General features: G+C 36.6%; 1 protein-coding gene across 29 annotated transcripts in view; it reads right to left on the bottom strand.

Annotated features, from left to right (window-relative positions):
• MCTP1 (multiple C2 and transmembrane domain containing 1) overlaps positions 1-23848 on the bottom strand; it is a 537709-nt gene that overhangs the window by 237731 nt on the left and 276130 nt on the right. For all 29 annotated transcript variants that reach the window (XM_049647579.1, XM_049647578.1, XM_049647590.1 and 26 more), the window contains one exon: positions 3513-3655. In XM_049647579.1, coding sequence (XP_049503536.1) covers positions 3513-3655 — 143 coding nt within the window. The remainder of the gene's footprint in view (positions 1-3512; positions 3656-23848) is intronic.

The raw sequence follows: 23848 nt of genomic DNA on the forward strand, positions 1-23848 counted from the left end.
CTGAAATGGATGCTGAATTTACCCTCTTATCTAAGATGTGTGCCTGAGCAGGCATCCCTGTGGCTACCGACCAGGCTCCAGTGGCTCTTGTCTCAGTTAAAACTACTGCATTTAAACCCCCAGCTTCTACTACGACCTTATAAGTATATTTCAAGTCCATTCCTATAGACTTGTTTTTATCTGCCCTTACTGTAAAGTCATTTGGAACTGAAGGAATAGTCTTATTAAAATTAAAAGCTATAGGAATTCTAACCAATTGGAATGTATGTTATTTTTTATTTTGTGTCTAATTTTTTTTTAAATGACAGTTCCAAGATTTTTGGAGGGAAAAATCTGTTTTTGCTAGAAATGGTATAAGCACTGCAACTTTAATGTGATTTTATAATCTTGGCTCAGAAGTGAATTTTGTTTCCCTTGGTAACCTTTACATTGATAGAAATCAGATTACAGGGCACATATAAGCTTCTTTTTCCTTTAACTACAGACAGGAGGGTTGTAGACAGTATTTTCTAACCATCTAGTACATGGTTGCATTTTCATATTGCCTGTCAGTACAGAATCAGTTAGTCCCTAAGAAATCTTTCAGGGAAGATTAATCTCCCAGTACATAGGATATGGGCATCATATCAAAATCAAGTCAGTCAATCACACATGGCTATGGAGAGACAATGAAAATAAAGCAATGTTCATGAAATTCTTAAAATATTTCCACCAGTGTTTTTGATTTAGGTCTCTGTGTATGCAAGGTTAGGCAAAAAGCAGATAACATAAAAAGTGAAAAAAAGAAAGCAAAAAATTAGAGACTTTTTTCAAAAGATGCCCTATGCATTTCATAGAAAACAAAAATCAAATGAAAAATACGAAAGCATATTTAGAAGCATAAGTATTACATAAAAATATTGTCATTTTATGTTTGTACACGAAAGACCAGTATAATTTCTACTTAATCATTTTTCTTAGGTAGAAATGTACGAAAGTGACAAATATTTTATAATTCATTATGTATCTTTTTCTGTATAGTACAAGTTAAGTCGTGGCTACATGATGCCGTACTTTGAAAACTCAACGTGGTAAATAAACAAAAAAAACCAAAAACAATCTTTGGGGTCTCTCTCCTAGCTTTTGGCTTATACGGTGGTTGTTAACCAAGGCTTTGGGCCTGTATGTAGTATCACTGTCTCTAATGGCACAAGTATATGCGTGGACATATTCTCTCCCAAACCAAAAAAAAAAAAAATTTTGCCACCACTTTTTTTCTGTGTACTACAGATTTTTGTTTATTTTTGAGCCTATTGTGATATTCCTTTCCAAATATCCATTTTGACATTTAGATTTCTACAGAGATGAATATTCATTCTCAAGCTCAAGAGAATAGCAAAAGAAATTAACTGTAATTTTGAGAAGTTTATTTCTTAATCCTTTGAAAGCCTGGAGATTCACATGGTTCTGTTGTGGAGTAATATCCCATTAAAGAAACAGATGAACAGTAAAAGTAATTAAGAATAAATCTTGTTCCTTCCATGATTTTTCTCATAAGGGACCTTAAACAAGATCCAAATGGTTCAGTTCAATCCTTAGCAACCCCCGCTTTCCTCTCCTGTCCATCATCCCCATGGCCACAGCTACCCCAACTCATCTCTTCCAAACCTCCCTAGAAATGAAATTTCCTTTACATACCATTTATATGTATTTTTAATTCCTTTTACAACTTCTATCTCAGTTCTTTATTATAAAATCACTCCCTTTTTTCTCACGTAGATGTTTCTTTCTCTCTAGAAGTGGAGAGGAGGGACGAAAAGCATCTCCAACTCTGAAGATCTTCCCTTTGGTGGGAGGAAGGTTGGCCATGAATATTGCCACATTAATAATACTTATGCTGTCACTCATTATATGTTAAAAGACAGTTCATGAATTCTATTTAATTGATTTTCTTTAGCCAATGTCCACTCGAGACTATTTCTTTTATTTTTTTAATTAAAAATTTTAGAGGTTTATTTATTTATTTTGAGAGAGAGAGAGAGCACTGAAGGGGCAGAGAGAGAGGGAGAGAGAGAGAATCCCAAGCAGTCTCCCCACTATCAGCACGGAGCCCAATGTGGGGCTGGAACCCATGAACTGTGAGATCATGACCTGAGCTGAAATCAAGAGTGGGTCACTTTACCCACTGAGCCACCCAGGTGCTCTGAGACTGTTTCTTATGCAAATATGGATCTATTCTCCTATAATGACTTCTAGAAATTTACCAACTATGTCCTTAGAAGATTCTCTTCTCACCAATCTTAAAAACTGTTCTACTATGGTTATTTTAAGACTAATCAAGTGCAGTAATGAGAAGGGGAAAGAGTGGAATAAGGAGTTGGATCTGTACCTGACTGTGAACATTCAACTGAGGTAATTCACTACCTTCAGACCAGTCAGTTCTGCTCTTATTTTAATAAAAGCCTCATTACTTTTTTTCCCCCCTTTCTGTGTAGAAGAGAAACAAATGGAGGCAATATAAATGAAGAGTTGATGGGAATGAGGATGCCTAGAGGTTGCTCAAAGAGTGATTATATGAGATTTTTGGCTCAAGTGCCAGTTGCAAAATGTGGTTATTATGGTAAAAATAGAAAAAAGGTTTGGTCACTGAGTGGATAGTCAGAACACAGGAACCACAAAGAGTGTCTACAAATATGAATTAGATACAGAAAAAGTATCTGGAGACATGGATTAAAGAGAAGTTAGGTAGGAAAATAAAATAAATTTCCTGGGGCGCCTGGGTGGCTCAGTCAGTTAAGTGTCTGACTCCAGCTCAGGTCATGATCTCATGGTTTGTAGTTTGAGCCCTGCATTGGGCTCTGTGCTGACAGCTCAGAGCCTGGAATCTGCTTCAGATTCTGTGTCTCCCTCTCTCTCTGCCCCTTCCCTGCTTGCACTCTGTCTCTCTCTCTCTTTCTCCAAAACAAATAAACATTTAAAAAAATTTAAAAAACAAAACAAGGAATCTCCTTAAGTTCTTAAAAAAACAAAACAAAACAAAAAAAAAACACAAAACTACATCAAGCGAGAGGAAACACTCTTTTTTTTTTCTTTCCATTTTTGGATATCTTTATCCTTCTCATCTTTCAAGGAAAATATTTTGTTTGCAACAATGGTAGTAATGGTAGGTCCCCTGATATAATTCTTGGACAAAAAGACTAGGTTCTGTGTAAGCTTTCTTTCTTGCTAGATTTTATGGAGACTTGTTTATATATATTCCCAGAGTGTGCTAAATCATTTAACTTCGCCAAACAGGAGAAGATGGAGTCCATAATCCTCCTACGTGACTGGCAATAGAACTGTCCTGAAGAAAAATGCTCCCACGCTTCCCCTCCCCTCTATTTCGTTTCTGTCACACCATCAACAGGTTAGAGTTGTGCACAGCAGAATTTATCTCTCGTGAAAAATCTCATCAGACAAGGATACATGATAGAAAACCATCAAACAGCGAGTTTTATGTCATTGCATTAGGGAAAAACAAATAACTGGCTCACCTTTATATACAACGGTTCCCTAAGATGCTCAACAAGAATGCAAGCTTTCTCCTCCCATATGGGATTGAGGTTCTTGTGTATTATTTTACTTCTAAAAACTTCTTTTCCTCCAATTTTAAACTTCACGTATGGATCACTTGTCCCTGTTAAAGAGATACAGATTGATTCATGTTAATCATGCCTTTCGTTGGAAGCAAGAGAATAGCTCATTTAAACATAAGGAAGTATTTAAAGGAATAAAAGTTAAATAAAGCTTATCACATGGGAAAATAAAGGTTAAGGTTTTTTTCCTAAAATTCTCCTTAAATTTTAAAGGGACAGTATATAATACTATTAAATCTAAGTAATAATAATAATAATGGTAATTATTTTTTTTCTGATCTTTACATGGTAACCCTGTCCTGATATTTAAAAACCTCTATTGCATGCTGCATATGTCAATTTAATTCATATTATAAATGACAGAGATGAATCTGACATTTCTCTTGGTATCATCTGGTCAACTACAAAAAGATGATCCAGCATCTTGACCTAACTGACTAGTTTTAGACTTAAATATGCTGCTCAAACTTTGTACTAGTGTGATGGGCTTAAGGAAAGGTGAGTCACAAACTAGACTTTAAATTCATCTTTGGTCCCACATTCTCTCTTGCTCAGAATTTTCAATTTTAGAATGCTAGGAAAGGTTGGAGGTCTCAGAGTAAGGCATTGGGGGAAGGGGACAACTGCTTATTAAATCATCTGCCAACTTCATATTAACCCTGCACACCTCCCAAGCTCCCTATGATAATAAAGAAAATCAGAGCTAGGGGTGCCCGGGTGGCTCCAGGTGGTTAAGCGTCCGACTTCAGCTCAGGTCATGATCTCGCAGTTCGTGGGTTTGAGGCCCGCGTCGGGCTCTGTGCGACAGCTCAGAGCTTGAAGCCTGCTTCAGATTCTGTGTCTCCCCCTCTCTCTGCCCCTCTCATGCTCATGCTCTGTCTCTGTTTCTTAATAATAAATAAATGTTAAAAAAAAAAAAGAAAAAAGAAAATCAGAGCTGTTAAGTAAGTTGCTCATGGATGCACAGCTAACAGGAGATGAAGTTAAAATTCCAACCAAGCTTGTTTGACTCTAATGCCTGTGATTTTTCTACTACACAGGGATGGGGGAAGGGCTTTGACATGCTTCTATATATATCATACCATTTCTCATTGTGACTGATGAATGAGGCCAATGGATCTAATGAGTCTATGCTATTAGAGAAGGTGAGTCTATGCCTCCTAGGGAAGGTGAATCAGAGACATTCCTAAGTAAATCATTCCAGTGTGACAATCTTCATCCTCAGGAAATAGTTCTTTATACAAGGCCTGACTCTGTCATGATAAGATTTTGTTTAATTCTTTCTGTTTTGTCTAAACTGAAGCTACACTTGATAACTTTGGTCTATATGATTTAAAGAAAAATATAAGTGGGGCTCAGTAAACTGTGAAGCATGATATAGATGTTAGACATTACAAGTACGCTGATATCCTTAAGCTTACTACCAGCATCCCCTCTCAACACCTCCCCTCACTGCAATGACACATAAATATCTGTGCTCAAAATAAGGACTGACTTGTAGGATTTGGCTTTTTTTATTTAATCATTTGGGGGTTTTCTCAAAACTCTCCACATTCCTGAAGTAACTTTAATGTCCAGCTTTTTGTATGCCTAGGCCTGGGTATAATGAAATAATGATCCCAATTTCCTATTGTGAAATTCCCATTTCGACAGTTAGATTTTATCAAAATGATACAAACTTTAAAAATATTTATAAATGTAAATGCAGACTATTATATGGTAACCTGTTATAATGCATTCTTTAGGGGAGTCAGTGTAACCAAAAAGTTTAAAATTGCTACTTTTAACACAGTGGTTCCCAACTGTGGGCTGAGGACCCTGGGGATTGGGAGTTTTGCAGCACATACTTGGAGGGATATTAAAATCTACGTACCTATATGAAATTTCTCAGTCATGCCCTCATTTCAAATTCATCTATGTAACTATGCTACCTGCTAAAATATAAGGAGCTCCATAATATCAGAGCCATTTGGATCACTGTTTTGTTTTGTTTTAAATCGCCAGCACTTAGTACAGAATCAGACATATTGTTGGTCCCCAATAAACATCCGATGACTAACTGAATGAATCACTGACTTAATGGTATGGTTGGTAGACCTCTGTTCCTCTTGACTTTTGTTGACTCCACTTGGATATCTAATAGACATTCCATCATCAACAATGTCCAACACTTAAGTCTTGATCCTCTCTCCTGCTAACTGCTCCTCCCTCAGGCTTTGTTGGGTCAGGTAATGACTTCATCATTTGACAACTGCTTATGCAAGACACCTGGAAATTGTTCTCAATACCTCCTTCTTCTCCATGCATTGCATCCAGGACACCACCAAGTCCGATTAATCCCCAAACTCACCTTATCTATCTTTTCTGCCTCCAATCTAGTTAAGCTGCTACCATGATTTCTTTGCTGTACTACTATAATAATAGCCTCCTAATTGGGTTCTCCACACCTTCTGTGTCCCCCTCCATTAGTTCACTAGATGACAGGCAGAGCTTTTAAAAATACAAATCTAATCTTCCCCCTTCTTTGCCTAACACATCTCAACAGCTTTCAATTACACCTACAATAAAATCCAAAATCTGTAACATGGTAGACAGGACTTGCCATGTCTCCAACTCCATTTTGGGCCCTTCACCACGTTCCAGCTATCCTGTCATTGGAAGTTATTTCCTGCTTCCAGTTTTTGCATATTCTAGCAAGACTCTGTGCTTGAAAAGTCCCTCCCTCCCATTCTCTTCCCCTTTTGTCTGGCTGGCATTGTATTTTCCTCCTGGTCTTAGTTTAAATATAACTTGCTCAGAGATACCTTTCTCAACCTCCCAATCTGAATTAATTTTTGTTATTATTTTTCCTTGGCATTTGCTCTTTGCTTAACAGCACTAATCATTATGAATGTTACTTATAGTTTACTTTGTATGTCTAACTGCTTATTGTGTGCATTTTTCCACTGGCTATGACCCCCATAAAGGCCAAGACTCTTCCCCAGCACATGGCACAGTGTCTGGAGCAGAGGAGGCACTCAGTAAATATTTGTTAAATAGATGTGGCGGTATAGATTAATGACTATTGAGTCAATTTACAGTGTACAGAGTACTATTAAATGCATCCTCTGAGATGTTGATAAAAGACGACGTTATCCACCTATATTGAAGATGAGAAACAATCTGAGATTCAGTGTGACTTGCCCCCAGTCATGTAATGAGTAAGCCAGGAAGTAACAGGATAGAAGCAAACTTAGATTTTCAGATGCAATGTTCCCTCTACTTCTGTCCCAAACATCCATATTTTCCTGCTTTTCTCTAAAGTACCATCAGGGAATAATTTTGGAAAGATGTTGAATAATCATTAGATACTATAAATAATGCTACTAATGACAAGCAGCCTCCTCTGGTCTATAGAATGCTCACACTCAGTATTTGTTTATCTACCCTACAATTGAGTCTCCATTTTACAGATGAGAAAACCAGGACAGGCGAAGTGGTTCATTTCAAGTCACACGAGAACTCACATCTGAAGACCAGTCAAATAGCGCTTTTTCTGGCACATCATCACCAAACACTCATTTCAGGATGTAACACTGCTCTCTTTCTTTTGTCCAAAAAGTAAGAATAACTCTTTTATAAGAAAAGTGATTTCAAGAAACTGGGCCTTGTGTTTTTAAATTGGGTCTCACTCCATTTAGTTTAGGTATTCTGTAAAAGGACTGACAAAACTTCTAGTAATTCAGCACAGAAGCCTATACACACAAAAGTAAATCCTTTTGAGACACAATCTGTTTCTTGCCCCTTCCCAGAAACATTTTCCTCACCTGCCATACAGGTGAACTGACAAAATTCCCAGTTTCGGGAATCCTGCTGGGTCGTCCTCAGGCTCCATAGTAGAAGTTAAATTACAAAAGGGGATCTACATCACTCCAGGGAACATGTGCTGACGACTTACTATATCAGATATAATACACCACCCAACAAGCCTGTGAGATCACTTCTAGCGCTGTCTTGAAGTTACATTGAAGAAACGACAGCATAGAACAGGTGAGTAAAGTCGAGGCCACCTCCAAACACATTTTTCATGCTTGGTGTCATATCGATGATGCCGCTTGAGGCAGTATGTATCCAATGGCCTGAGGAAATAACAATCCAGCCAATAAAAGCAGGTCTACAGGTCAAGTTAGGGATGAGGGACAGATTTTTGAATGGTGACAGGCACAAAGATCACAGGGATTGGTAGAAGAGAGACAGTTTTGACGGACTCTGAAAACATGTTATGATGGTAAAATATTTCATAAACATGTGGCTTCGGCCACAGGGTGACCTGGATTAGAGATAGCAAATATGTTAGCAAACATAAACATGCTGTACATGAAAAACAAATCCAGATGCACGCTCATGATGAGTCGGTCATCTGACTTTCTCTGCTTCGTTTTGACTCCCCAACGTAAAATTTGCTGCATGTCTCTTTCTAACCATCACTTAGAATCTTCTGATGTTACTATTAAAATTTAGTATTGTTTTAATATCATGTTTATTTAAGGAATTTCTAATTGTTTTCAAGTTCTTAACATAGAGGACCTTTGTGACTTAGAGTCCTTAATAGTTCAAGACTTTTGCCTTGTGATACAAACGTAGGGGACTGGAGACATTGTTTTTTGTTTTTTGTTTTTGTTTTTTTTTTAATTTTAATTTTTTTATTTAGGTTCATTAAAAGATTTGTATCTAACACTCTTCTTAAAAAATATTCTTCCTATAAAATTGGTTTCTTGACCATATCTGTACAAACACATATGTTTATCATTTTACATGAATGAAATACAATATTATTGTCTCAAACGTACTTGATGCTCAATAACTGGTAGATAAATAAACTTCTGAATATCCTGGATTTTCATATCAATTTATTTAAATATACATAACTATATATATAACAGGATATAATCTACTTGGATAAATGTGTGAACACATTTACCTAGAATTATGACTGTAGATAAGCAGGTTACTTACATTTTAAAAGTACAACTAAGGCTGTAATGAGTACCCTTGAGTTTATACCCAACACTTCCTATTACGTCCTCTAGGTAAATTTCTAAAAATAAAATGGTTAGTCAAAATGTGCTAATTTCCATCTAATAAATATTTCCCACTCTCTTCTGGAAAAATTATAAAACACTTCAGTCATTTTGACCTCATTGGTGCAGTTGTAATTGTTTAACATCTCAGAATAAGATTCTCATATTCCAAAGCTGTTACTTAACATTGTTTACAAAACCTTGAGTCAGCAGTATACACAGCCAATGGATACAATCTTTAATCCACTTTCACTGTGGTTTCCAAGTTTGCTCTTGTGTCTAACACTTCTACCTTCTATGTTTAAAGGTGTTTTTCTAACTTTATTTTAGCAAGTTATGACTTATTGATTATTAATAGGCATTATATGCTTCTTTAAAAAAGGAATTTTTGTGGACAAGCATACTTAGAAAATGCTGGTTTAGAACAAAATTAAATAGATTCATTTTCCATGGCCTTTAAATAAGTGAATGTGCACCATGACTCTCCAAGAAGGGGATATGACCTGTGGCATTTTTCCAGGCTTCTTTGACCATGGGGCCTATTTTTCTTGAGTGCATTTTTCAGACTCACAATCCCTAATTTGTATTTGGGAAATAGTACCTTATTATATTTCATACATAAGGAATTTCCCACATGTTTTGGAATTTATTTTAGTGTAACAGACTATCCAGTGAACTCAAATTATTTTATTTTAATAAAACTCCCAAGCTCCTAACATGTGGTTAATCTTTTCTAGTGGTTATAACCAGAAACCTGGTTATAACCAGGTTATATATATTATGTTATATATATATGTTATAATAATAATTATATAATTATATAATATAATAATTATACAATAATAAATATATAATTATATAATTTTATTATTACATCTATAAATAAATAATTTATAATAAATATATAAATATATTTTATTTATGTATTAAAATTATTTCCAAATATATGTATTTAGTTTGTTGGTTCAAAAAACCAAAAAATTAATAAATTCACCTGATAGTGCTGCTGCTTTGTTGCATTATTGCATTCAACCACAAGATGGCACTAACACTTATCAAATTGTTGTGAGGCATGTGGTTCTATTCAAAATTAAGGCATCTCTACTGCACACATCTTGGCTCTTAAGCATTTTCTAGCAATTTGTGCTTTGCTGTTATTAGCTAAGCCATGATCCTCATTAAAACATTTTTTATGGTGCTAATGAAATGAAAACAGGGAAATAAGTATGGAAGAAGAAAGCAGGATAAGTTAGCTCTAAAATAGAATTCAGGTTTTATTTTTATTAATGTCATTGTCAAGAGCAACCTTTCTTCCACATGCATTTTATCAGATAGCATTAACTTCAGAATTTATTTCTAAAAATTAATTCTTTTATTTTATAATTATAAATTCTATGCTTTAAAAATTCTAGATTAATCTAGTCCTAGGGATTATTAATTATTTCTGAAGCTTAGGATCAAAATTGTCTCAAAAAGAAGAATTAGATGGTATGTAAAATGTTTTCTCATGTACTAAAGGAATACATGCCCCAATGCTATGCTTTATCTTATTTTATTTTATTTGGAGCCATGTCACTGATGAGCACTTCGACATTTTGTGTGATAATTTAGCCTTTAATGTAATTTAAGTCTAACACAGAACTAAACTCCGAATGGGTCCACTGTTGTGTGCAATCAACACAGCATACACAAGATGGCAGCCTCTTTTCCCTTAAAATAGCATTAACGATATTTCAGTGTAAATACTGGTTTTTCTCCTCAGAATTAACGAGCCTCCTGGTTAACAAGTTTAAATCTCTTATCCCAAACCTTGTATGTACAACTACTCCTGTTTTGGGGATTTAGAGTCATTCAATGATGCTGACCCCTAATCAAAAATAATGCCAAACTGAAACTCAGTCTCATATTGGAAGTAAGGAGAGAGAAGGAGGAGGAAGAGGAAGAGGAAGAGAAAGAAGAGGAAAAGAGGACAACAAAGAGAAGTGGACATAAGTATTGAGTGTGGACAGTTAAAAACAATTCGAATTTAAGGTGGATTTTCCTGAAGGTACTGGTTTTTCTAGAAATATTTAAAGCTAGCATCTAGGTTGCCCAAATGCAACAGAGAGAGTGTGTATTGTATAATAAGGTTCTTCACACTTGAAAGAGGCCTGTAAAGGTAATGTTCAAGCATACTTAGAGAATAGGTTATGTCTTTATATACACTTATTTTTCACTAATGACTTAAACACCTTCAAAACATATATTTATGTATTAAAATTATTTCCTTAAACTCTCCCATTCCTGCTTCGTTTTTTGTTGGAGATTTGGAGTGCCCTATGAGTGACATATTACATAGGGGAAAATAACTAAAAATATTAAAATTCAAATGCAAAAGGTTTCTAACAGCATATGGCCTACTGTAATAAAATAAGAGTAAACTTTTTTGACAATGAGAAATATAAATATTCCAATGATTTTGAAATTTGTGGTTAATGAAGTTACCATGATACAGCACATAGACGAACTAAAAATAATACTGTGATGTAACACAGCGTAGGGCTGAACTAAGTATATTTCTTTCTTTGAAGGGTAGAAGGCACTTCAAGGCACACTGTAGAGAGAAGGCGTAAGTGACAAGAATAGGCTATTGATTTTTATGAGTGATTTTCTGGCTTACTTTTCTCTTGTAAATGCAGAGTTCAGGATATGTGAGAAAAGATTCTACATGTTATATTTGGGATAAATACAGCTTACTCAATTCCTTTTCATATGTGGCATAAATTACAGCTGGTATCTACATGGAACTTCTCGATAACGTCTGCAAGTATAGGTAAACTAAAATATGGAAGGGCAGTGGTTACTTATGTTTTTTTTTTCACACTTCTTTAGACAAATTGCTTTAATTTTGAATATAAATTATATATTAATCCGTGATATAGGAGAAACACAGTGCAGGAGTGCCCTAGATGTCATTTTTTCTAAAGGGCTTTACCCCCATTGCCTCTGGGTGCTCCCTCTATGACCAGTAATTAATTAATGCATTGACTAGATACAACAGATATTCTTTGCCATTTCCCTTTTTTCTTTTTCTTTTTGTTTCCAAAGGGAAACAGTTTTCCCTGGAATTCTGTTAGAATATATTGCTACGTTGGTACAGCCATCATAACCCCCTAAAAAATCAAATATAAGAAAATTTAAAAGTACTTTAATTTTCCCATTAAAAAAATCAGGATATTAAAAAATTACACCCCAAAGTTTCTATGCTTTTTCAACTTTTTTTTCTTCTGGCTATCCCAGCACTTTTCTGAAATTGTTTCCTTGTGTGTCACCCATAACTTTTAACTACCGATTTCAGTGGGCTTTTCTCAGTCTTCCAACTGTGGACTGGGATTGATTGATTTCTTTCTTTCTTTCTTTCTCTCTCTCTCTCTCTCTCTCTCTCTCTCTCTCTCTGTGTGTGTGTGTTTCCTCCCTCTCTTTGTCTCCCTCTTTCTTTGGATTCTGTGACTCTGCTCTTGGTAATCCTATGGTGAAAAGAATATTGGCCATAGTCAGTTTTGCTTTTTACAGGCAGTGTACTCTTAACAAAGTCTCTTGTCTATAGTTTTTTAATCCTTAAAATGAGACAACTTCCCAAGTTTCTCTGAAGAAAGTAAACAATAAGATTTCACTTACGTGCCACTGAGAGAGAAGAAGCTACTCCACATAAGAGAATTTTTCAAAAACTAAAAATTGTCACATGAAACAACAAGACCTGTTTTACTAGTAGATTTGAAGGAACTATTTCTGAAATTTATCCTCTTTGGTCCTTTTTGGGTAAATAATGAATGTAATTTTTTTAAAAAATGGGGCAAGACCACTATCTGGGTGGCTCAGTCAGTGAAGGTCACAATCAGGTCATGACCTCACAGTCAAAGGATCAAGCCTTGTGTTGGCTCCACACTTGCGGTGTGGACCTTGCTTGGGATTTTTCAATTTCAATTTCTGGAATTCCCAGTGAATGCTGCTAAAAGTCAGAAAATACCTCACAGAGAGATATTTATCACAGAGAGTTCCCCCGGTCGTAAGTATCTCTATAACCCGTAATATATTCTATATATTCTTAATTTGCTCTAGTCCTTTCAATTTAGAGTTGTTATAAACTCAACAACGGTAATATTTCTGTTATTATACATGCCAGTGAATAAAATGTGGTTCTTAAAATATAACAAGTTGAAAGTGATTTGAGGTGTAAGGAGTCTGAGTTCCTGGAATCACTGCATGGAGGGGAGCCATCTGCCAAGAAGCACGTGCCTTGGACAATTATGTGGATGAGGAATAAACTTCTATTACATTTGAGCCATTAAATATTTTAAAGGTGCATTTATAACAGCAGCTCAGCCTACCTTAACCAAAACAGATTCCTACATCGTGTAAATTCTAATCATTAAAATTCTACTTGCAACTACAGTTTAGCCTGTACCACCTGATAAATGCTCCTGAACCCTCTGATTCTAATTCTTAAAATATCTCTTGAAATCATCTCCGATTTCAATGCTCAAGTGAGCATTGCCTCACTATTCCTTACCTAGATTATTAAGCACCTTCTGTTTGGTCTCCTTGCCTCCCTTCAAATCCCTTCCCCAAAGGCTACTACAGTTCTCTGTCATACATAAATTGGGCCACCTCCACCTGATTCATCTTGGACCACATTTTACTCCATCTTCCCCATCCACAAGCAGGTCTGTGGGTAACCCAGGCCCCAGAGCTCAGGCTCGGAGCCAGTTTTCAAAGCTTCTCCTTGTCCAGGGAATTTTATATAAACTGGGTTATTTTTTTTATTGTTTTATACTCTTAACCAGGGAGACTTCTGATCTTAATTTGGCTTCCCTGGCAGAATGAACCCCATTATCCATTTCTTTAATTTTTTTTTTTTTTAGTAATGGAGCCTCTGTGAGGTTAGCAACACATGTGATGACCTCAATAAGGAATTTCATATCCTCCAAGCAACAGGTGTGGCCATATGACAACTTCTTGCTGGTAGATGGGAGCAGAAGTGGCAAACACAACTTCTGGATCTTCTGGTGAAAAGTGGAGCAAGTGCTTTGAATCAGAGAAGAAAGCATGAAGTGATGTAGGCAGAGCCTCTTCATCAGCCTGTGATCTCTCCCTTTTGGACTCAATGCGGGAGGAAACATCTTTCCACCATACTTACAGCTTTCTTGTTACCAGAAGCTTGGCTTGCACTCTAAGATAACTTTCTAAATGTTTATTTATTTTTGAGAGCATAGACGTGGGGGAGGGGCAGAAAGAGAGGGGGACAGAGGATCCAAAGTGGGCTCCGCACTCACAGCAGCAAGCCCAGTGTGGGGCTTGAACTCACAAACCATGAGATCATGACCTGAGCCAAAACCAAGAGTCGGACGCTCAACCAATTTAGGCACCCCTGAGACAACTTTCTAAATAGATTTTGCTTCCAGACAAGTATGATTTTTTTATTGGAATGATTTGACTTTATATAGCTAATCAATCTTGTTTGAGTTCCATTCAATCCATTTCATTAAGATCAGGTGGTATGAACTAGTTTCCCCCACAGCCTGGCCATTCCTGGGCACTGAGCCTTCTGACTGACTGCAGTGGAAGATAAAATCCAGTCAAGAAAAGAAAACAGACTGAGATGTAAAGGAGCTAACTTTCATGAATATTTACTATGTACCTGGGGCTTTTCACACAATATTTCATTTAATTATAACTATAGCCCTGTGAGGTGAGTTAAACTAGTGGATAGAAGGCGTCCAAAAGATGTTTGCTGAAAAAATGAATAAATTAATATTCTTAGTACTTTATAGGTGAGTAAGCTGGTTCAGAGACATTAGGCTGCTTGACCTGGTTATAGGATCCGTTTGATTCTAGATTCCAAATGTGCTCCACTACACTATGATGCTTACCTACTATAAGCTTTTTAAATCAATAGACATGTTCCACCTAGCTCAAGCTCTTATTTTTGGGCTCAGTCCTCCCGTATGGCACCCCCATTAGAAACTGGATTCTATATTAGGAAGCCACAGATCTCACTGAACTTGGCAATCTTTAACTCTTGAACCATAATCATGACAGTGTAGCAGTTAGACAAGCATGGATGAATATGATTGGGCAGATTTATTTAGTGCCCTTTGCCTCTATCTAATAGGAAATCTCATGAAGGCAAGAACTCTTCTGCATCCCAGAACTTAACCATGAAGCAGGTGCTCAACTCATCAATAAATATTTGTTGACTTGTATGAATGACATACATTACCATAAATATACTGGCTTTGCTAAGCTGGGCACTTACTCAGTTGCTTAAAACTGGACTTCTCTGCAGAGAACAAAATTGTTCAGTGGTGCTCCACAAAAAAATCTCATTAAAAAGTATAAAATTATACTTTAATGTATTTTGAAGGCTCATTTTCACTCCATCCACAACAGAGGTGGTTTGGTGCCATGTAGGGTATTGGTAAAGAGGTAGACCTCCAAGTTAGAAAGCCTGCTCTCTAATGTCAGCTCCAGTACTTACTGACTATGTGAATTGCAAAAAGCCACTTGACTCAGATGAAAATGAAGGTGATATAAAACCTCATGAAGGTCGTTGCAAGGGTTTAATTACTTAATTTGTGTAAAGTACTTACCACAGTTACTGGCACAAACAAAACATTCAATAACAATTAGCAAGTATTCTTACTCTTATTCATATGCATGGAGACAAAATAATATAATTACATCACAATTTGAAAACTTGAATATAACAAAATTGAAATAAAGAACTAGAAACATATCAAAATGGGTATCAAATCTCTGATTTCCCATGTTGAATAATTCATTTCAGTTGAGATAACAGTTGCAATTTAGCTATTTTCCTTAATCATTTAAGAATACATAAATATACACCAGAAAAGTAATGATTATTTTCCAGGGATTTCTCCTTCCCAGTTGTGTTAGAGACAGTAATTCTAATTAAAAAAAAAAAAGAAAAAGAAAAAAGAATGAATGAAAGAAAGAAAAAAAGAAAAAAAAATGAAAGAAAAAAAAGAATGAATGAAAGAAAGAAAAAAAATAGCCTTGAAATAATTATAAACACTGCACGAACAAACATTAAGTATAAGGAAGTATCGTAAAATCGGACATTAAAATAACTGGAGCCTACAGAACATATCCTCTAAAAAAAAAGGGGGGGAGTAATTATAACCCTAAGAAGAAAACAAAATCCTCTTCATCAATCAAAACTATAAGTAATAGCACTGTGAATAGTTTTATGACTCTTGTTGATTGATTACCATCATTAACTGAACCAATTTCAAATGACTATATTGCAGGATGATTAAAATGCATCACAGAGGCATGGTCATGGAATTATCCATTCCTTGGCATATTCACAAATTCAATTTGAGAAAAAAAAGAAAAGTCAATGATTTCCTCTTTGTCTCCCTGCTTCTACTCTTCCTCGCTCCAACTCATTCTCCAAAATCTTATGCCTGGATATTTTTTTGGACACAAGTCTGATGTTTCCCTTGCTTTAAATTCTTCATTGCTTTCTCACTGATTTCAGAATAAAGTTCAAACTTCTTAGCATGTCATACAAATATTTCTCTAATTTCTCCAGACTCCATCTCACTAGACCTCCAATATACAGAACAACTTGTAGCACCTCAAATTCCCATCTTCTCTCTCACACCTGTGTCCCTCCTCATCCCTTTCCCTTTGCCTTGACAGTGTCCACCATCCTCTGTCCTATTCTGGTACCAAACGCGAGTCTCCCTGCTATGCAGACATCTTTCCCAAGCCGTCCTATGGACACTATTTGGCCCTTCTCTTACTCTCCCGAACATCCTCTGCAACACCACCTGCCATGTTGAGGACTTGTTTACTTGCGATCCCTGGTGTTTGGCACAACTCCTGGGTTATCATATGTGATCAAGAAATGTTGGTTGATGTGACAACACTCATGTAGAAGTGAATAAAGGAATGTCTGTCGCATGTCAAGATAACACAGAAACTAGTAAGGGAACCAGTATGTAGGTTGTATACCCTTTATTTCCTCCCTTCTCTCATTCACTATGATTGTAAGAATCTTATTTGGATTTTATTATCAAATACTGAATCTGAACTATCAGAAGCTTAATATCACAACAGCATTGTGCTATCACTTGTACAAAAGTAAGCCTTTTGCCATTGCCACTTTCCCAAATTACGGTGATTGATGTTCACTATAATTCGTAAAAAATGGTCAGGCTGTCCTAGCTTTACAACGTGCTTTTCGACAATCTCATTTTAGCAGCAATCTGCTTAGAATGTTTACTTATTTGATAAATTGATTTGGATTTATTCAGAACAATCAACTAGAAATCATACCAGGGTAAATAAAGGTGAATGAATATGCTTGTGACATACGTCTTCTATTATGTCAATGTCCAACAAATAGGTGTACTAAACACACAGTAAGCAGTGTGATATTTTCATGCAAAATACTTAGAAGGAAGGTTATTTTTTAAGCTTATTTTTATTAAAAATTTTTTAACGTTTATTTATTTTTTGAGAGACAAAAGAGACAGCGTGAGGGGGGGAGGGGCAGAGAGAGAGGGAGACACAGAATCTGAAGCAGACTCCTGGCTCTGAATTGTCAGCACAAAGCCCGATGTGGGGCTCAAACTCATGAGCTGTGAGATCATGACCTGAGTTGAAGTTGGGCAATTAACTGACTGAGCCACCCAGGAGCTCCAAGTTTATTTTTATTTATTTTGAGACAGAGATAGAAAGCAAGTGGAGGAAGCGTACAGAGAGATGGAGACAAAATTTCAAGCAGGCCCCATGCTGTCAGTGCAGAGCTGGATGCAGCACTTGAACTCATGAACTGTGAGATCATGACCTGAGCTGATATCAAGAGTTGGATGCTTATAGCCAAATTATGGAAAGAGCCTAAATGTCCATCAACTGATGAATGGATAAAGAAATTGTGGTTTATATGCACAATGGACTACTACATGGCAATGAGAAAGAACGAAATATGGCCCTTTGTAGCAACGTGGATGGAACTGGAGAGTGTGATGTTAAGTGAAATAAGCCATACACAGAAAGACAGATACCATATGGTTTCACTCTTATGTGGATCCTGAGAAACTTAACAGAAACCCATGGGGGAGGAGAAGGAAAAAAAAAAAAAAAAAGAGGTTAGAGTGGGAGAGAGCCAAAGCATAAGAGACTCTTAAAAACTGAGAAAAAACGGGGGGTTGTTGGGGGGGGGGAGGGGGGGGAGGGTGGGTGATGGGTATTGAGGAGGGCACCTTTTGGGATGAGCACTGGGTGTTGTATGGAAACAAATTTGACAATAAATTTCATATATTGAAAAGAAAAGAAAAGAAAAGAAAAGAAAAGAAAAGAAAAGAAAAGAAAGGGACCTTAGGCCAAAAAAAAAAAAAAAAAAGAGTTGGATGCTTAACCGACTGAGCCACCCAGGCTCCCCAGAAGGAAGGTTATTTTTATGTGTACAGAAGAATTATGGCTGATACTGCTACCTTTCACTGCTGTGTTTTACTCTTCTGTACAAGTAAGTAGTTGAACTACATTTTCTACTCTTTTTATTTAGGTGGGGCTATGTGATTAAGAACTAGGCTCTGGCCAAGGGAATGTGAGCTGAAGGTGCAGGCTAATTCCAGCCCAGCCCATTACATCTTCCCATATGCAATCTTTCTTTCCCCCAACACTGAGAACTTAGATTAGGGCAGGACCACAGGATAGAAAGAGTCTGGAGTTTCTGAATGAAACAGAAGCCCTACAACCAGCTACAATGGACTATGAAGTGATAAATTTTTATTTTGTTAAACCACTGAGATTTGGATGTTCCTCTTTTACAGGTCCTAACACTACTTACTTAACTGATACAAAAATTGATTCCAAAAATGGGTGCTGCCATTAAAAAAAAAAAAAAAAGCCCTAAAATATGTGACATTGACTTAGTGGTCAGGTGGTGGCAGCAAGGTAACATTGGAAGGCTGGAAAGTCTTGCTAGGTCATGGTAAACATTTGGTACAACAGTTCCCATGATAACTTGCAAGGCAAACTACCTGCTATTGAATGTAAGCTTGGGGGGCCATGGTTGGAAAGAGTCAGAATGAAGGTATATATTTTCTACAATTTATTGCCTTTAGTAAGTAATCATAAGAAAGAGATGAGTTTAGATGAAAATAGGCTGATTTACAAGTAAAAATGAAATGAAGTATAAAGAGAAGAATTTAAAAATTGTTTTTAGACCCCAAATAATAGAAAACAAGATTGAAAAAACCTTTGAACAACACAATCCCATTAAAACAACCTAAAGGCAAATGTCAGATTAGCCTTCCCACACAGCTGTATGGTACCTGTCATTATATTAACAGGGAGAAGCAAAGAAGTAAGTCATGCTTGAGGAGTGTAAAAAAGAACATTGGTATGGTTGTTGGCACCTGGAAGACTACTAACTTTTTGAGACTATTAAGTTTTAAGCTTGTTGACATACTTGATCTTGCACCAGCACAAAGCAAGATATGAAAGCTTTGCAATATCCAAGGAGGGCGGTCTACTTCACACACATTTCATATATGGCTATAGAGGATAAAGAACTTCTCAGATGGTGGAGACAGTGGTTGCAGAGAACAATATACAAGAGATTCTCCCCAAATAGTGAAGTTCTACTCAAGGAACTTTCCAACCCTCCAACTAAGTGGCCTTCATAAAGCCTGTCCCTGTGGATTTCAGAATTGCTATGGGCAAGAAACTGCTATGTGTCTCCCATGCTCTTATTTTTGGTCATTATCTGTTGGATATGTATGAAATGGTAGGCAGATTTATATTTCAAAGGGCTATAAGGAAACACATTTGCAGTCAAATGCTCTACCACTCAGCTATACCCTCAGGAAACATACTGGGACCTGATAAAGGATTTCCTTCTATTCAGAGATCCTAGACTTGGAGTTGGATAAAGTGATTATATGGGACTCTGGGCTGTTTCCAGAAACAAGCAGAAAAGATAAAGCCTGTTTTTCAGAGAACTGCTCCTCCCTAATCAGCTATTGTGTCTTTTCAGATCCCACTAACAAATCCACTAGCTGTCTCTGTAGAAGCCTGGACTCAAGGTCAAGTGATATGATTCCGGCCTATGAATAAACAAGACCCTGCATTCCTTTCCTGAGATAAGGAGGCTAAGACTTCTTCCAGTTTATACCAACTCTCAGAGCATGCCAGTAGCCCCTTCCCCTTGTCCTAAGATAACTTCCAGACATCAGTAGCTGAATTTTGACTCATTCTGATGTTAAGTCTCTACCCTAAAGTGAACATGGAATATGTGTTACCTATATGTTTGCTCAATGCCCATGCTCCATCTTTCCTTATAAATAGTTGTAAGTTTCCCTGTCCTTTTCATCACTATGTATATAATCTCTACCCCTATGATTGTAAAAATCTTGTTCTCTCCCACATTAGGAAGGAAGGAGTATTTGAGGCTTGCCCTCCTGTCTCTTCCTTTGGCTACCTCTGGAATAAACACTTTTCTTGCTGCTACCTGAAGTCTCAGTGATTGGCTTTGCTGCACATTAGGCAGATGAACTTGGGTTTGGTTACAAAGAGAGTTAGTAACACTAGATGGGAAAAAAGGTCCAGTGCCTTAATAACTGTGTAGTATTGAGACACCACTCTCCATCACTGACCCCTATTAGCTTATAAGAGTAAGATACAAGATTCTATTATGTTAAGTCACTGATATATGGGGTTTATCTGTTTAGAGCTATTTACATTAACAAATAAAAAAATTAAGCCAAATCATACTATGGTTACATTGTTTGCTAAAATAAATTTTTCATGCATGATTTAAGGCCCTTAAATAAAGGACTTCATTGATATTTAGTTTTTAAAAATACTTTTAAAATCTAATTTGCAAAATATCTCATCAAGTGATTGACAGTTTATTCAAGAAATGATTCTTCACAGAGTTAATACTAAAAATAGAATTCTAAGGACTTACACTGGTTATATTCTACTTTATCATTTTATTAGAATTTAGTGACATTTAAAATTTAAGTTTATTTACTTATTTTGAGAGAGAGAGAGAAAGAGAGGCAGAGAGAGAGAATCCCAAGCAGCCCCACCCAATGCCCCAATGTGGGGCTCAAACTCACTAACCATGAGATCATGACCTGAGCCAAAATCAAGAGTCAGACATTTAACTGACTGAGCCCCCCGAGAGCCCCAGTGACATTTAAAATGGTATTCACAGATATATTTTAGATAGATCATTTTTATTCTTTTATCTGTCTCACCTATTTTAATTAATAACAATGACAAAATAAAAAAGTCCTATTATGCATATTGTTTGTCTTGCCATTCAGCAGTTGTTTTTCCTTCAAAACTGAGTGATGATAAAATAGTCTTATAGAAACATAAAGTCTTAGAATTGGAAGGGACCTTGTCCAGTCTTTCCCTGAATGCAAGAATCCTAGCTACAAATGTGACTGATGACAGATGGTCATGCAGACGGGATGTAGACGTAGCTAGAATACTTTCAACTCAGCACTTCAAAATTAAATCTAGTATTTGTTGAACACATATACTGTGTGATGTAGTATTTTATTTTGGATAAATTATAAAATGTATGTTATAAAACTATTCTGCTTCCTCTGAATCTTTAGAGCTATAATAGCTAGTCTCTATTTCACAGATAGCCCTTCCAAGCATATATACAGTTCTGAATATATTTAGTGATTGGCACAATTATATCTCTGAGGTCATTAAAGATGCAATCAGCAAACTTTATCAATTATTTTTCAATGACAGAATTTTTAAAGGATATGCTTCCACAAGTAAACAATAAAAAGGAAGGATTTTTTCTTTTTACAGTACATGTTTAAAAGGAATGACTACAGGGGTGCCTGGGTGAATCAGTTGGTTGAATGTCTGAGTCTTGATTTCAGCTCAGGTCATGATCCCAGGGTCATGAGATTGAGCCCCAGATTGGGCTCAGCACTGAGCAGGAAGCATGCTTAAGATTCTCTCTCTTTCCCTTTGCTCCTCTCCCCCACTCATTATGCTCTCTCTCTAAAAAAATAAAAATAAAGGGGCTCCTGGGTGGCTCAGTGGGAAAAGCATCTGACTTTGGCTCAGGTCATGATATCACAATTGGTGAGTTCAAGCCTCAGGTCAGGTTCTGTGCTGATAGCTCAGAGCCTGGACCCTGCTTCAGATTCTGTGTCTCCTTCCCTCTCTGCCTTTCCCCCACTCATACTCTGTCTCTCTGTCTCTCAAAAATAAATCAACATTTCAAAAAATTAAAAAATTAAAAAATTAAAAAATGAAAGGAATTATTAGTTACCTACATGTCCCTGGATTATCAATTAAAGCTTTTCTTCAATTACCATATCATTTGATAAGTCAATGATTATAGAAGTTTTATAAGCAAGTAAAAAAGATAAGCAAAGTGAAGTGTTAACACCTACAATGTAACTAAAATACTTGAGGAACAATGAAAAAACCTTCACCCCTTAGTTTAAAAACAGTTAATAAGGGTTTAATGTGACAAGTGACTTCAAAACTTGCAATTATCCTGCTAAGGCATGTCGTCACCAACTGAGAAAAAGATGGCAGATACAGGGGTGTAGTAGGTGTTGTGAATCCTTGTTCCTATCCTCAACACCATATTCCATTCAATTCTCTGTCAGGGTGTGGAAAAGTCCATTGTCTGGGTTGGCAAGTTTAACAAAAACTGTAGAACCAACCCAAGCACTATATTTCCCCATGATCCACTCTTTCTTGCCTTCTGCCTTTCTGCCAAGCTTGCTATTTTTTCCATTTCCATTAATATTCTGTTACTTTTTAAAGGAAGACAGGACTTTTTCTTAATAAAAGATTTGTGCTACTTTGCAGAGTGAATGAATTCTCCAGTTGGTATACTTTTCCTTTTCTGAAACACATTCATGCATTCAACAATATTTACCGGATGTCTATTATGTACTAGGCATTGGGGATTTAGCAAAACATAAAATTAAGTCCCTACTCCTAAGGAGCTTTCGTTCTAGGGGAGGTAAACTGCCAATAAAGTGGAGGATAATATGTTACATGGTGATAGGTGCATGAAACAACATAAAGCCCTTGGTAAAGGGATGGTGGTCAGAGGGGCCTACTATTTTAGATAGGATATGGACAGAAAGCCTGCCCTGTAAGGAAACATTTGAAAAGGGACCTGAAGCAACGAGAAAGCATTTCAGGCAAAGGAAGCAGCAAATGCAGAGGCCCTGAAGAATTCTAGTGTGGGTGGGATGACTAGAAAGTGAATGGGAGGAGATGAAATCAGAACTTGTTGAAACAACAGATCACATGGGACCGTACAGACCCTTGGTAAGGACCTGGGTTTTTCAAGTGAGTTAAAACAGAAGAGCAAATGAATAAATAGACTAAAATGGTGTAAGATTGCTTTGTCTGATGTCAAAAGATCAGTCTTTATTAGAGAATACACCAACACCTGAAAAATAGGATGTCCTCAAAGGGCCAATTATAACAGGGCAACTATATTGTTTTCTTAAATTACTCCAAGTAATTTTTCTCAGTTTTTAACAGTCTCTTATGCTTTGGCTCTCTCCCACTCTAACCTCTGTTTTTTTTTTTTTTTTTTTTTTTTTTTTTTCTTCTTTCCTTCCCCTCCCCCATGGGTTTCTGTTATGTTTCTCAGGATCCACATAAGAGTGAAACCATATGGTATCTGTCTTTCTCTGTATGGCTTATTTCACTTAGCATCACACTCTCCAGTTCCATCCATGTTGCTACAAAAGGCCATATTTCATTTTTTCTCATTGCCACGTAGTATTCCATTGTGTATATAAACCACAATTTCTTTATCCATTCATCAGTTGATGGACATTTAGGCTCTTTCCATAATTTGGCTATTGTTGAGAGTGCCGCTATAAACATTGGGGTACAGGTGCCCCTATGCATCAGTACTCCTGTATCCCTTGGATAAATTCCTAGCAGTGCTATTGCTGGGTCATAGGGTAGGTCTATTTTTAATTTTCTGAGGAACCTCCACACTGCTTTCCAGAGCGGCTGCACCAATTTGCATTCCCACCAACAGTGCAAGAGGGTTCCTGTTTCTCCACATCCTCTCCAGCATCTATAGTCTCCTGATTTCTTCATTTTGGCCACTCTGACTGGCGTGAGGTG

Source organism: Panthera uncia (assembly GCF_023721935.1).
Source record: "Panthera uncia isolate 11264 chromosome A1 unlocalized genomic scaffold, Puncia_PCG_1.0 HiC_scaffold_17, whole genome shotgun sequence".
Classification (NCBI taxonomy): Eukaryota; Metazoa; Chordata; class Mammalia; order Carnivora; family Felidae; genus Panthera; species Panthera uncia.